Source organism: Coregonus clupeaformis, chromosome 6 (genome assembly GCF_020615455.1).
Source record: "Coregonus clupeaformis isolate EN_2021a chromosome 6, ASM2061545v1, whole genome shotgun sequence".
NCBI lineage: Eukaryota > Metazoa > Chordata > Actinopteri > Salmoniformes > Salmonidae > Coregonus > Coregonus clupeaformis.
In genome coordinates, this window is record NC_059197.1 from 41,011,447 (window position 1) to 41,024,309 (window position 12,863).

The 12,863-nt window shown below is 44.9% G+C and overlaps 1 protein-coding gene across 1 annotated transcript; it reads left to right on the forward strand.

Moving 5' to 3' along the window:
- The first annotated feature begins 3,365 nt into the window (after nt 1-3,365).
- Nucleotides 3,366-12,000, forward strand: LOC121568384 (dual specificity protein phosphatase 14-like). The gene is made up of 2 exons (XM_041878929.1): nt 3,366-3,641; nt 10,087-12,000. Exon 2 carries the CDS (start codon nt 10,199-10,201, stop codon nt 10,823-10,825), a length of 627 nt encoding a protein of 208 aa, XP_041734863.1. The 5' UTR covers nt 3,366-3,641; nt 10,087-10,198; the 3' UTR covers nt 10,826-12,000.
- The last annotated feature ends 863 nt before the right edge of the window (nt 12,001-12,863 follow it).

The following is a 12,863-nucleotide window of genomic DNA, read 5'->3' on the forward strand; positions in this document are numbered from 1 at the left end:
ACCAATAGGGCTCTGGTCAAAAGTAGTGCACTTTATTGGAATGACGGTGCCACATGGGATGCAGACTTTGGCATGCAGCAGCCCTGATAATGGCTGTGTATGGATGTAATGAAGACAGTGTATATCACAGTGGCTTTATGGAAAGCCCTACTGGGGCAGCTGTTCTGCCAGGTCTCAGAGCTGTGACATGGTTGCCATGGGTCATGTACGGTCATCTCACCCAGCCAGCAGACTGCCTCAGCACAGCTCACAGCTTGGGCTGCCTCCGTCTGCTCTGCTCTACAAGGAAATCAAACAGATTACTCACAGGATAGGGACAACAAGTGTATTATTAAACACATTGGCCCATAGCAACAGGCTTATGTAGTCCAGTCTTTGTGAAATAAATGTACCTCATTGTTTGCAGTTCTTTTGTGTTTGTTGTTTACATTTTTAAATTTTAGTCATTTAGCAGACGCTCTTATCCAGAGCGACTTACAGTTAGTGAGTGCATAAAAAAAATTCATACTGGCCCCCCGTGGGAATCGAACCCACAACCCTGGCGCTGCAAGCAACATGCTCTACCAACTGAGCTACATTTCCTGAATCACAGAATTAAAATGTAATGTGAAGAATGCAAGGATACCCAAAGGCAGGAAGAAGTTTAACCGGTACACTGTAGTGCATGGAATTTTCCATCCTGTGTTCTATCTCTGAGCCTTTCTTTCAATCCCCTAATGAGACCAGCCAGACCTTCACAGGGGCTTGGTTACTGTCCAACAGCATTTATAGAACTGGGATGTCTATTGATGTATGTGTCCCAAATGGCACCCGATTCCTAATGTAGTGCACTACTTTTGACCAGGGCCCACAGGGCTCTGGTCAAAAATAAGTGCACTATATAGGGAATAGGGTGCCATTTGGGACATATACAGTGGGGGAAAAAAGTATTTAGTCAGCCACCAATTGTGCAAGTTCTCCCACTTAAAAAGATGACAGAGGCCTGTAATTTTCATCATAGGTACAAAAATCCATAAAATCACATTGTAGGATTTTTAATGAATTTATTTGCAAATTATGGTGGAAAATAAGTATTTGGTCAATAACAAAAGTTTCTCAATACTTTGTTATATACCCTTTGTTTGCAATGACACAGGTCAAACATTTTCTGTTAGTCTTCACAAGGTTTTCACACACTGTTGCTGGTATTTTGGCCCATTCCTCCATGCAGATCTCCTCTAGAGCAGTGATGTTTTGGGGCTGTCGCTGGGCAACACAGACTTTCAACTCCCTCCAAAGATTTTCTATGGGGTTGAGATCTGGAGACTGGCTAGGCCACTCCAGGACCTTGAAATGCTTCTTACGAAGCCACTCCTTCGTTGCCCGGGCGGTGTGTTTGGGATCATTGTCGTGCTGAAAGACCCAGCCACGTTTCATCTTCAATGCCCTTGCTGGTGGAAGGAGGTTTTCACTCAAAATCTCACGATACATGGCCCCATTCATTCTTTCCTTTACACGGATTAGTCGTCCTGGTCCCTTTGCAGAAAAACAGCCCCAAAGCATGATGTTTCCACCCCTATGCTTCACAGTAGGTATGGTGTTCTATGGATGCAACTCAGCATTCTTTGTCCTCCAAACACGACGAGTTGAGTTTTTACCAAAAAGTTCTATTTTGGTTTCATCTGACCATATGACATTCTCCCAATCCTCTTCTGGATCATCCAAATGCACTCTAGCAAACTTCAGACGGGCCTGGACATGTACTGGCTTAAGCAGGGGGACACGTCTGGCACTGCAGGATTTGAGTCACTGGCGGCGTAGTGTGTGACTGATGGTAGGCTTTGTTACTTTGGTCCCAGCTCTCTGCAGGTCATTCACTAGGTCCCCCTGTGTGGTTCTGGGATTTTTGCTCACCATTCTTGTGATCATTTTGACCCCACGGGGTGAGATCTTGCGTGGAGCCCCAGATCGAGGGAGATTATCAGTGGTCTTGTATGTCTTCCATTTCCTAATAATTGCTCCCACAGTTGATTTCTTCAAACCAAGCTGCTTACCTATTGCAGATTCAGTCTTCCCAGCCTGGTGCAGGTCTACAATTTTGTTTCTGGTGTCCTTTGACAGCTCTTTGGTCTTGGCCATAGTGGAGTTTGGAGTGTGACTGTTTGAGGTTGTGGACAGGTGTCTTTTATACTGATAACAAGTTCAAACAGGTGCCATTAATACAGGTAACGAGTGGAGGACAGAGGAGCCTCTTAAAGAAGAAGTTACAGGTCTGTGAGAGCCAGAAATCTTGCTTGTTTGTAGGTGACCAAATACTTATTTTCCACCATAATTTGCAAATAAATTCATTAAAAATCCTACAATGTGATTTTCTGGATTTGTTTTTCTCAATTTGTCTGTCATAGTTGACGTGTACCTATGATGAAAATTACAGGCCTCTCTCATCTTTTGAAGTGGGAGAACTTGCACAATTGGTGGCTGACTAAATACTTTTTTTCCCCACTGTACGTTCCAGATCTGATTCCTGCTGAAGGTATCATGTTTTCTTCTGGCCTTTTCTCTCTTTGTTTTCTTTGACTCCTTCAAACTCAGACCATGAGGGCCACTGGCTGTTCTGACAAACAACAAACACTGGCATTGTGGCATTGTGTCTTGGTTCGGAAAGTTTCAAGTTCAAGTATGCTTCCTTACAATTCTATTAGTAGACATCGGTCAACTATGACAGCCATGCTCTTTGTGACCCCGCATGAAAGAGCATGGCAGAACATTTTATTGCTTTCGGTTGCCCTTAACGCATGGCCCTACCTTGACCGATGGCTGTGACATTTTTATAGAGATGCAGATGTTCATGTCTATTTTTTCAAAGAGACCTGCCTTTTGGAAAGATGTCCCCTGTGACCAGCTATGTTAGGCAATGTAGGTGAAGTTCTGTAGACTACCTAGTAGCAAGTCAGATTTCACCATCATTTCATGAAAAAAATAATGTATGGTACCAACCTATTGTACCCTACCCACTGCAGTTTACACTGCACTAGATTATCTCTGCCTGTATCAAAGGCAATCATCTGGAACTAGTCAGCCATCTTGTTTTTTCACCTAAAGCTGACCAGACTCATTTGCACCCCCCCACACCCCCCACCACCCCCCACCCTCCCCCACCCCCCAATTAAGAAAAACATATGTTTTTGAAATAGACAAGAATAACATTTCAGCATTATGGCCATAACTAAAGCATGTATTTCAGTGGTCCAAGCTCAACGTTTCTTTACTGTAGCCTAATTCACAATCATATCTCCGTGTCCGATATCAGTTTGGGAGTGTAAACATCTCTTTCTAGCTGTCTGACAGCTACTTCTACTGCGTTGTTCAGAGGGGAGGCGCTTCAATCTACCGCCTAGGTACAGTTGCTGCGCGAACCTTGGAGAAGCTGGCTGAAAACATTTCATGCGCATGGAGTTCTCTCTCTGCTGACTTTGACATTTGAGTGATATTGTTACATACTTATTCATTCATATTATATTTTATTTCCCACAAGACTACGACTGTGTGAATTCTCTGCTTTACCTGATGTTCAGAGTTTGAATCATCCGCAACGGCATGCCTGGAATGGTGCGTTAGCAACGCGCTTGGAAAATCATCGCCAGGCAAAGTAAAGTGGTTTGGTAAGTTGGTTTTATCCTCTATGTAGCCTACAGATGAAATATCTAGATTTTGTTTTATTCTTGTGAATTTAATAATTTGTGTAAAACTCACATATTATGCAAAGCATAGCATACGCATGTCTTTCTGACTGATTTTCTACAATATCTTATAGTAGGCAGAGAAGGTAGGATATACTGCTTGTCAAAGAGTGACAGTAGGCTATTAGTCAAGAGACCAAAACATGTTGTCTACCCTATATCGCTCTATATCTATTCACAATTCGTTTGCATAATTTGTAGTTATTTTATCATACCCTGCTCATTTGGTGTGTGACCAAGATGGGATAAGCTAAAAGGGGAATAATGTGTTTGCCCTACTATCAAATAGACTACCATGGGATTTACAAGACCTTACAGAAATCACAAGTCCTTGTATTCTTGTAGCCTACTGGAATTATGTTCAACACATGGCTTACATGCACACCTATTCACTTTGTACGCGCACACACACACACACACACACACATACACACACACACACACACACACACACACATACACACACACACACACACACACACACACACACACACACACACACACACACACACACACACACACACACACATACAAACACACACACACACACTGTAACAGGTTGAGGTTCCCACTCTCATATCTATGAAAGTAGCAGGGATGAAAAGGAGATGACTACTCAATAAAACAACCTTCCATATAAAATAAAGTATCCTCTTTCCATGTATCTCCAACCTCTTTTTTAATACTGTACAATGCCATGGTCTGATGATCACAGGTAATACTATACCTGTGACATAAAAATGGTTGTAGACTGTACAACCCTCACTCAATCACTCACCCCCATCGTGTCAGCTGGCCATAGGGCAGCAACAAAGGCTCTCCATGTTAGTAAATGCATTTATAAATACAGTGATACCTATCATATAATTTATACTGTGTATTCTGCCACTACAACCAACGGATGTGTTCAGTCTTTGTGTCTGTATCGACTAGAGCGAGAGAGATCAAATTACATACATTGAACAAATCAAACAGGAATGCCAAAACAAAAACAAAGATAGCCTTATCTTATGGTCACTCCTCCATAATGTTCTGTCATTAAATTAGCTGGTGCTGCAGGTGGCTGGGGTCCACTTCTCTAGCTGGGAGAGAGGGCTGGACTCCCTGTGTAGACAGTTATATGGCAGCTTCCACAGACAGGCAACAAATTGGTCGTGTGAATGAGCAGCACCCAGTCGCCCAGTCACAGGGAGGTGGTACTCTGCTCAGACAGGTGCCAAAACAGCCTAACCCTGGCCTCATCTGTGAGGTGTCATCCCTGATATACTGGAAAACATACATAACCCACCAGACCAGATTCTCATCTAGCACTTCAAGTTAGGCTAAAGAGGTTCACTAATCTATGGCTGACCCTGTAAAACAACCCATTTCACTGCACCTATCTGGTGTACAGTGCATTCGGAAGGTATTCAGACCCCTTGACTTTTTTCACATTTTGTTACGTTACAGCCGGATTCTAAAATTGATTAAATTAATGTTTTTCCTCATCAATCTACACACAATACCCCATAATGACAAAGCAAAAACTGGTTTTTAGAAATGTATGCAATTGTATTAAAAATAAAAAACGGAAATACCTTATTTACTTAAGTATTCAGACCCTTTGCTTTGAGACTCGAAATTGAGCTCAGGTGCATCCTGTTTCCATTAATCTTCTTTTTTTTGTTGACATTTTAGTCATTTCGCAGACGCTCTTATCCAGATCGACTTACAATTAGTGAGTGCATACATTTTTCATACTCCTTAAGATGTTTCTACAACTTGATTGGAGTCCACCTGTGGTAAATTCAATTGATTGGACATGATTTGGAAAGGCACACACCTGTCTATATAAGGTCCCACAGCTAAACGTATAGGTGCAGAGCCCTTTATTGTACATAGAAGGCTCTGGGTAGGTGTACAATTTCTCACAGCACCCGTTTAGCGATAGTATTCTAGAATAAGGAGTCATTCTGTGGGAACACTGTCTATGAGGATGAATTGTATTGTAGTAGAACAACACACTACTGCTTACATCCCTCTCTGTTCCAGTCAGACAGCCACTTGTTGATTCAGGAATTTTCAATGTTTTCAAACACGTCTTGTCCGTCGGGTGTGATTGTCAATGACCTGCTAAGCCAGCTGCACATGCCCAGTTCAGATCTGGTTTCGAAGGTCCACATTTGGTGTGGGAGAAGAGCCAATTCATGAGGCTCCGGTTTGTCTGCAATGTGGCTCACGTTCCCCATTCGTGCTATCGGAGGTGGAAACGGACCGGTGCGGAATCTCCCCATGCAGAGAGAGAGAGTTGAGATGAGCATCAGAGAATCTGTGATGGGCCCTGTGTTGACAGTCCCTGAAACGCACACTGAGTGATGGGCTACGTGTTTGCAATGCAGATGTAGGAGAATGCATTTCTGCCGTGCCGAGTAGAGCCAAGCACCTGCCACATGGCAGGCCTCAAGTGTGGTGAGAACGGGCCCTGATGTGCCTTGAAGGCAGATGGACAGATGGATATTAGTGTTAACACTGTGGAAGTTTCTAACCACTTTTATAAGGGCCCGTTAAATGTGTCTCAATCTGCTCCCTCCATCTCAGCTTCATTTTCCGCTGACACATTTATTCTGGAGAATTAAACGGCAGAGCAAATTCGATTGACAGAGAGACATCTCCTTGCCAGCAGACAGTAGGTTCATCTCAGTGATAGCCCCTGCATAGCCTCCTTCCCTCCTCCTCCTCTGCTCCTCTTCTCCACTCCTTGCCTCCTCAGCCCCTCTGCACAGGCCAAGCCGGATATAAATAGCCATGTGGATGGAGGGAGCGAATGTCAGCAAAGCCAGTGCCATGACACATCAGCACTTTGGTAGAGCCAGGCAGGGGTTTTGTGCTTTGCTCCTGTTCTTTCATTCCCTCCATTGCCCTGCTGTTTTGGCCAGCAGGTACTGCCTCACGCTGGTCACAGGAGCCCTGTTTATTCCTGGTTCTAATATGCAGCCTTTGTCCTGATCTTGTAGATGTAGACGATTAAAAGACGCATTGTGATCTGATTGTGATGAGATCTTATAAGTGTAAACAGACAAGATCAGGTCAAGATCATGACGAAGGGCACATTTTAAACGGCATGTATAAACAGGGCTTAGGTCACTGCAGCAAGTTGGTTTGCCTTTATCCTGACTATGGACTAAACTCACCCTTAAAAAAGATGCACATGATTAATCTCAGGCCAGTTGGTGCGTGTGGTATATCCCAGGGGAGTCATGTACCCCAAAAATCTGAGGGGGCACAAAGTATGTGAGCATGGCTAGGGGGTGGTTGGATCATTTTGCATTTTCAAACACCTGAAACAGCGTTTTCCTGCAATCTAGAGCCATAATCATTATGCCTAATTCTATGTTAAAATTATCTATATTTTTCTGCATATCTAAGCATACCTCTTGAGCTGTCTGTACCCTCCTGACTGGTGGTTATTTAAATAAACTAAACATGCTTTTCTGCATCTTTGCTAAAATCTGGTAAAAGATTGAAAGGAATGTATCTTATTCAGTACATTTAGTAATTGCTTCTAAAGTTTACCAACCTTACCAGCAGGCATGCCAGCTAAGACAAGCTAGCTACTCTGATTGATAACCTGAAAGGTTGGGAGATTGGGAACCTATCTGGGCTAGCTAAAGCATAAACGTGCTAGGTGGATAGTAGGTGGATAGTAGTATTACAGAGAAACATTTTATTTATAAAAATACATTTTAAAACAGGACAAATCTGAGGGGTCACGTGCCACTGTGCCCCCTATGGGCATGACGCTTCTGGTATAGTATATTCTGTTCCCTTTCTCCCATTAAATGTCATTTTGAATCAATCACTATCTGTCTATACACAGTCATAGACTGCTCCTAGTATTGCTGTCACTGCAGGTATTTTTGGTTTATCACCAACGGCAACTGTGAGAAAGATTGTGGCGTCAGCTGCACCTAAGTGTTCCATGGCAACCACTGCATGTGTGAACAGGCAAGGTGCAGACCAGAGTGAATGGTACCTTGGGAACAAGGGATTCCGTGGCCGGGCTGAGAGGATAGATTTATTTGCAGTTAGCATCCGAGGGGAATAGGATAGCAGGATGTGTATCAGTCCTGGGGAGGGAGGGGAGGCAGGAGGATATGGGAGATAGACAACTTGCTCAAACTGGGCCATTAATGGGAATGCACCCTCAGGGAGAATGGCATTCCCGTGCTGTGCACTAAAGCAGAAGGATATTCCTGTTACTGCCATTAAATCTAAGCTCTCTGGTAGACAGCAGGCGCTATCTGTCCTGGTTAGTGGAATTATGATAAGTGTGTGTGTTTGTCATAGAGAGAGCCTCAGGGAACAATCACATTGAGGTGGAGGGTGACATGGGGTGTGCAGGTGTTTTCAGCACAGACGGCAGATTTAATTCATATTTAATGTGTTTGATTTGATCTGTGTGGCTTGTTAACCACACTGTGGCAGAGAGGGAGAGAGACGGCTCCCCCAGCTAGTGTGCAAGGTGTGGATGGGATGACGCATGACGAGTGCAACAGTGTGTGAGGCAGTGCCTTAAGCTGTGTGATCCCCCCAGATAACTAACTTCAATTTAAATGCAGATGGATGAAGGGTCCTACTCATCAGAGACTGGAGCGATTTGATCTGTTTGCAGGAGCTGCGGAGGAGCTGGTAGTGTGTATCTGCCTCCAGAGGACTAATGACCATATGGTAGAGGGATGCAAGGGGAGAGAGAGACAGAGGGCGACAGATAGAGGCAGAGAGAAACAGAGGGGGACAGGGTGAGTTAGAGAAAAGCAGAGTGAGGCAGAGAGAAACAGAGGGGGACAGTGTGAGTCAGAGAAAGGCAGAGAGAAACAGAGGGGGACAGTGTGAGGCAGAGAGAAACAGAGGGGGACAGTGTAAGGCAGAGAGAAACAGAGGGGGACAGTGTGAGTCAGAGAAAGGCAGAGAGAAACAGAGGGAGGAAGAGGGAGGCCGACGGAGACAGAGAGACATAGGGAGACATAGGGAGACAGAAGGAGACAGGGGGAGACAGAGGGAGACAGAAGGAGACAGGGGGAGACAGGGGGAGACAGAGGGAGACAGAGGGAGACAGGGGGAGACAGAGGGAGACAGACTCAACATGCTGTGGGTCCAAGGAGGGCGCTTAGGTGGGGAGGGACAGCAGGAGTGCCGCATTACCCAGATTGGCACAGTAGCTTCAGTAAGAGTTGTTACTGTGCAGGGGAACAGTGTTGTCTCTCTCTGGAGCTCTAGTGCAGTGAAGGGAGAGAGTCACATTGAGCAGGTTGGCACATTTCAGACAACCGTTCTGGTTCCACTTACTGGAAGCCACTGTGTGACCTGATACAGGAAAAAGTCTCCAGCCCAGTGTAATTGAATTGTTTTTGTGTTGTTCAGTTTGTTATTGTTAGCCTCTCCTATGCTGTGATGGGGCATCTGTCTCTCTGGCTGCCCTCCATTGATGCCTTAGAGGCATTTTACAGCCACTGAGCCACCACCATACCTTCCCTGAGGGGGTAAATAGACCCTGCCTGGTACTGGTACTGCGGGCCACACCCGTCTCTCTCTCTCCTGGCAGAGCGAGGGGTGACTTGGGGCAACATTTGCCAGACACAGAACTGTTCTGTCACAGCACAATTTCATCCAAAAAGATCCTAATACCTCATTTGATGAGTCACTGCAAATAGCTTTAATGGCACCCTGCTGATGTAGTTGTATAGGTAACTGCCAAAATAAAGGAAACACTTGAGTAAATGAGGGATACAACGTATATTGAAAGCAGGTGCTTCCACAAAGGTGTGGTTCCTGAGTTAATTTTTTTCATTAACATCCCATCATTCTTAGGGTCATGTATAAAAATGCTGGGCAGGCCATTATATTGGCTACCATGGCTATGCCCTCATAGGATGACAATGCCCCCATCCACAGGGCACAAGTGATCACTGAATGGTTTGATGAGCATGAAAACGATGTAAACCATATGCAATGGCCATCTCAGTCACCAGATCTCAACCCAATTGAACACTTATGGGAGATTCTGGAGCGGCGCCTGAGACAGCGTTTTTCTACCACTAACAAAACACCAAATTATAGAATTTCTCGTGGAAGAATGGTGACGCATCCCTCCAATAGAGTTCCAGACACTTGTAGAATCTTTGCCAAGGTGCATTGAAACGGTTCTGGCTCGTGGTGGCCCAGCGCCATTTAAAACACAAATGTTGGTGTTTTGTTTATTTTGACAGTTACCTGTATGTTTGCCAGCCTGAGAGTGGTCATCACAAAGGGAATAAAAACAAATAAAAAAATGGAAAGAACTGTTGCCCAATTTGGTCTAAAATTGGGATGTGTACCTTTGTTGTTTCAGGTGAATCTCCTGCTGTCTGGTTCTGCTGTTCCAACATGACCTCAGGCTACTGAAGACCTTCCTGTTATTCCTCCTCCTGCTCTCTGTATCACTCCTACTACTATATTCTCCAATGGGCTCCCACAGTCAAAGTGGCTTTTTCCACCATCACCACCACAGCTCCGTGGTGCCCACGGCCGTGCCCAGGCTTCTCACAGAGAACGGCAGTCTGCTAGGGGGCATCGCCCAGATCACCCCCAACCTCTTCCTGAGCCGGGGCAACGTGGCGTCCAACCGCAGCCTGCTGCTGTCCAAGGGCATCACCTGCGTGATCAACGCCACTATTGAGCTGCCCAACTTCAACTGGCCCCACGTGGAGTATGTGAAGGTGCCCCTGGCGGACATGCCCCACTCCCCCCTCTCTCTGTACTTCGACAGCATAGCTGATAAGATCCACAGTGTGGGGAGAAAGCGGGGGGCTGTGCTGGTGCACTGTGCTGCAGGGGTGAGCCGCTCAGCCTCCCTGTGCCTGGCCTACCTGATGAAATACCACCGCGTGTCTCTGGCCGAGGCCCACGCTTGGGTCAAGGCCCGCCGGCCAGTCATCCGGCCCAACGGGGGCTTCTGGATTCAGCTCATCGACTACGAAAAGAAGCTGTTTGGCAGGAACTCTGTGAAAATGGTGCAGACGCCCTATGGGGTGATACCTGACATCTACGAGCGGGAGCGCAGGAATCTGGCACCCTACTGGGGCCTGTAGAGGAGGGCTGGGGCCTCGCCAAGGGGGGAGGGAAGGAGACGGAGAAGAGTGTCCTCCAGTGCTGCCGGTTCATGCATGTTCCCCCAGCCAGAGATGCAGAGTGAGATGAAGTGTGTGACTGTCTGTCTATGTGAAGCTTAATTAATGAATGCATTGGGATGGAGGGAGTCTTAGTAATCAGTCACTACACTGCCGACTTGTAACTGGTGGGTGATGCTACACTACACTGCATCGAACCCCCGTCTGTCTGTCTCTGAGAGGGAGCAAGGCCACCTCAAGTCTGGAATCCTCAGGACCAAAGGAGTAACAGAACCACGACCAAGCCAGACCACAGATCAGCTGACATGGCCAGACCCAGACTGTGACTTTGGAGTCTAGCTTGACTCCCCAGACTCCAAAGAACAGGAGCATTCTGGGAAGGTGTAGGCGGTGCTTTAGACTCAGCAATTCTGACAGGAAGCGGTGTGACTCACAGAAGTCCAGTCCCGACGTAACGTCATGTGATGCTATTGTGCCAGTTTTGCTGTTGTCTTTAATGTGAGAACTAGCAGCAGTCCTGCTCTGTTTAAAACTCTACAATTTCTTTTTGACAAATTGAATTATGCTCTTGGGAGAAAACTGAAATCAAGAAAAATAAAAGATATGGTGCACAATTAATATTTAAAGCTGTTAGGGTATACACATTTTTAATCAAGACAACATCTAAGGCTTATAGTGTGTACACTTAAAAGTCCCTATTTACTATGGGGGATGATCGTGCAGAATATACTGTACTGGTACTAATATTGTACAATATTATGCTATTTTAGAATGTCACCACCCTCTGTTAAGAGGAAGAGAGTACTGTGTTAGGGGCTTCGGAGAAACACACTTTCTATTTCCCTATTTTTGCCTCATATTGATGTTTAAGTTAAAAGAACACTGGTGTGCTGTCATTGATAAACCTTCCTCTTTTTTTTGTGGTTTGGAAGAAGTCTATACGCTACACACGAAAAGCTTTAAATAAAATGTTAATATTACTGTAGCAAGTGAACAATGCCCTTGTCACAGGTGTAAGCATAAAGCCAAGCTTCCATGAATTTTGTGCTCTATTCAGTCGATCGCTGAAGCGTTACAGATTGTGCAATTGAAATGTAAAGGTAATTTCCGATTGAGCCGACATATGCAGCGTTTACCGTGAATGCAGTCTCCGCTAACGTGGGAACATTGCCTTAAAATTTGTATCACGCTGTAACGCTGAACTTCCGTGATACGGATTGAATAGAGCCCTTAGTTTCATACCCTAAGGCAATGAATGATTAACAAGCTAATGTAACAGGTTAGCTCATGCAACTGTTTGTGTTTGAAATTAATAACAAAATAAAATAAATTACTGATATGCGTTATTGTCAGTTTATACTTTGCCCTGTAAATATGGAATAGTACTGAAGCAGAGTAACAAAATGGATCCAGATACAGCGTGACTGCACTAGTGTATATAAAAAAGAAAATATATACACTGAGTATATCAAACATTAGGAACACCTTCCTAATACTGAGTTGCACCTCTCCCCCCTTTTGCTCTCAGAACAGCCTCAATTAATTGGGGAATGGACTCTACAAGGTGTCAAAAGCGTTCCACAGCAATGCTGGCCCATGTTGACTCCAATGCTTCCCACAGTTGTGTCAAGTTGGCTAGATGTCCTTTGGGTGGTGGTCCATTCTTGATACACACAGGAAACTGTTGAGTGTAAAAAACCCAGCAGCGTTGCAGTTCTTGACACAAACCGGTACACGTGGCTGGCACCTACTACCATACTCCGTTCAAAGGCACTTAAATATTTTGTTTTGCCCATTCAACCTCTGAAAGGCACACATACACAAACCATGTCTCAAGGCTTAAAATCCTTCTTTAACCTCTCTCCCCTTCATCTACACTGATTGAAGTGGATTTAACAAGTGACATCAATAAGGGATCATATCTTTCACCTGGATTCACCTGGTAAGTCTATGTCATGGAAAGAGCAGGTGTTGTTAATGTTTTGTATTCTCAGTGTTT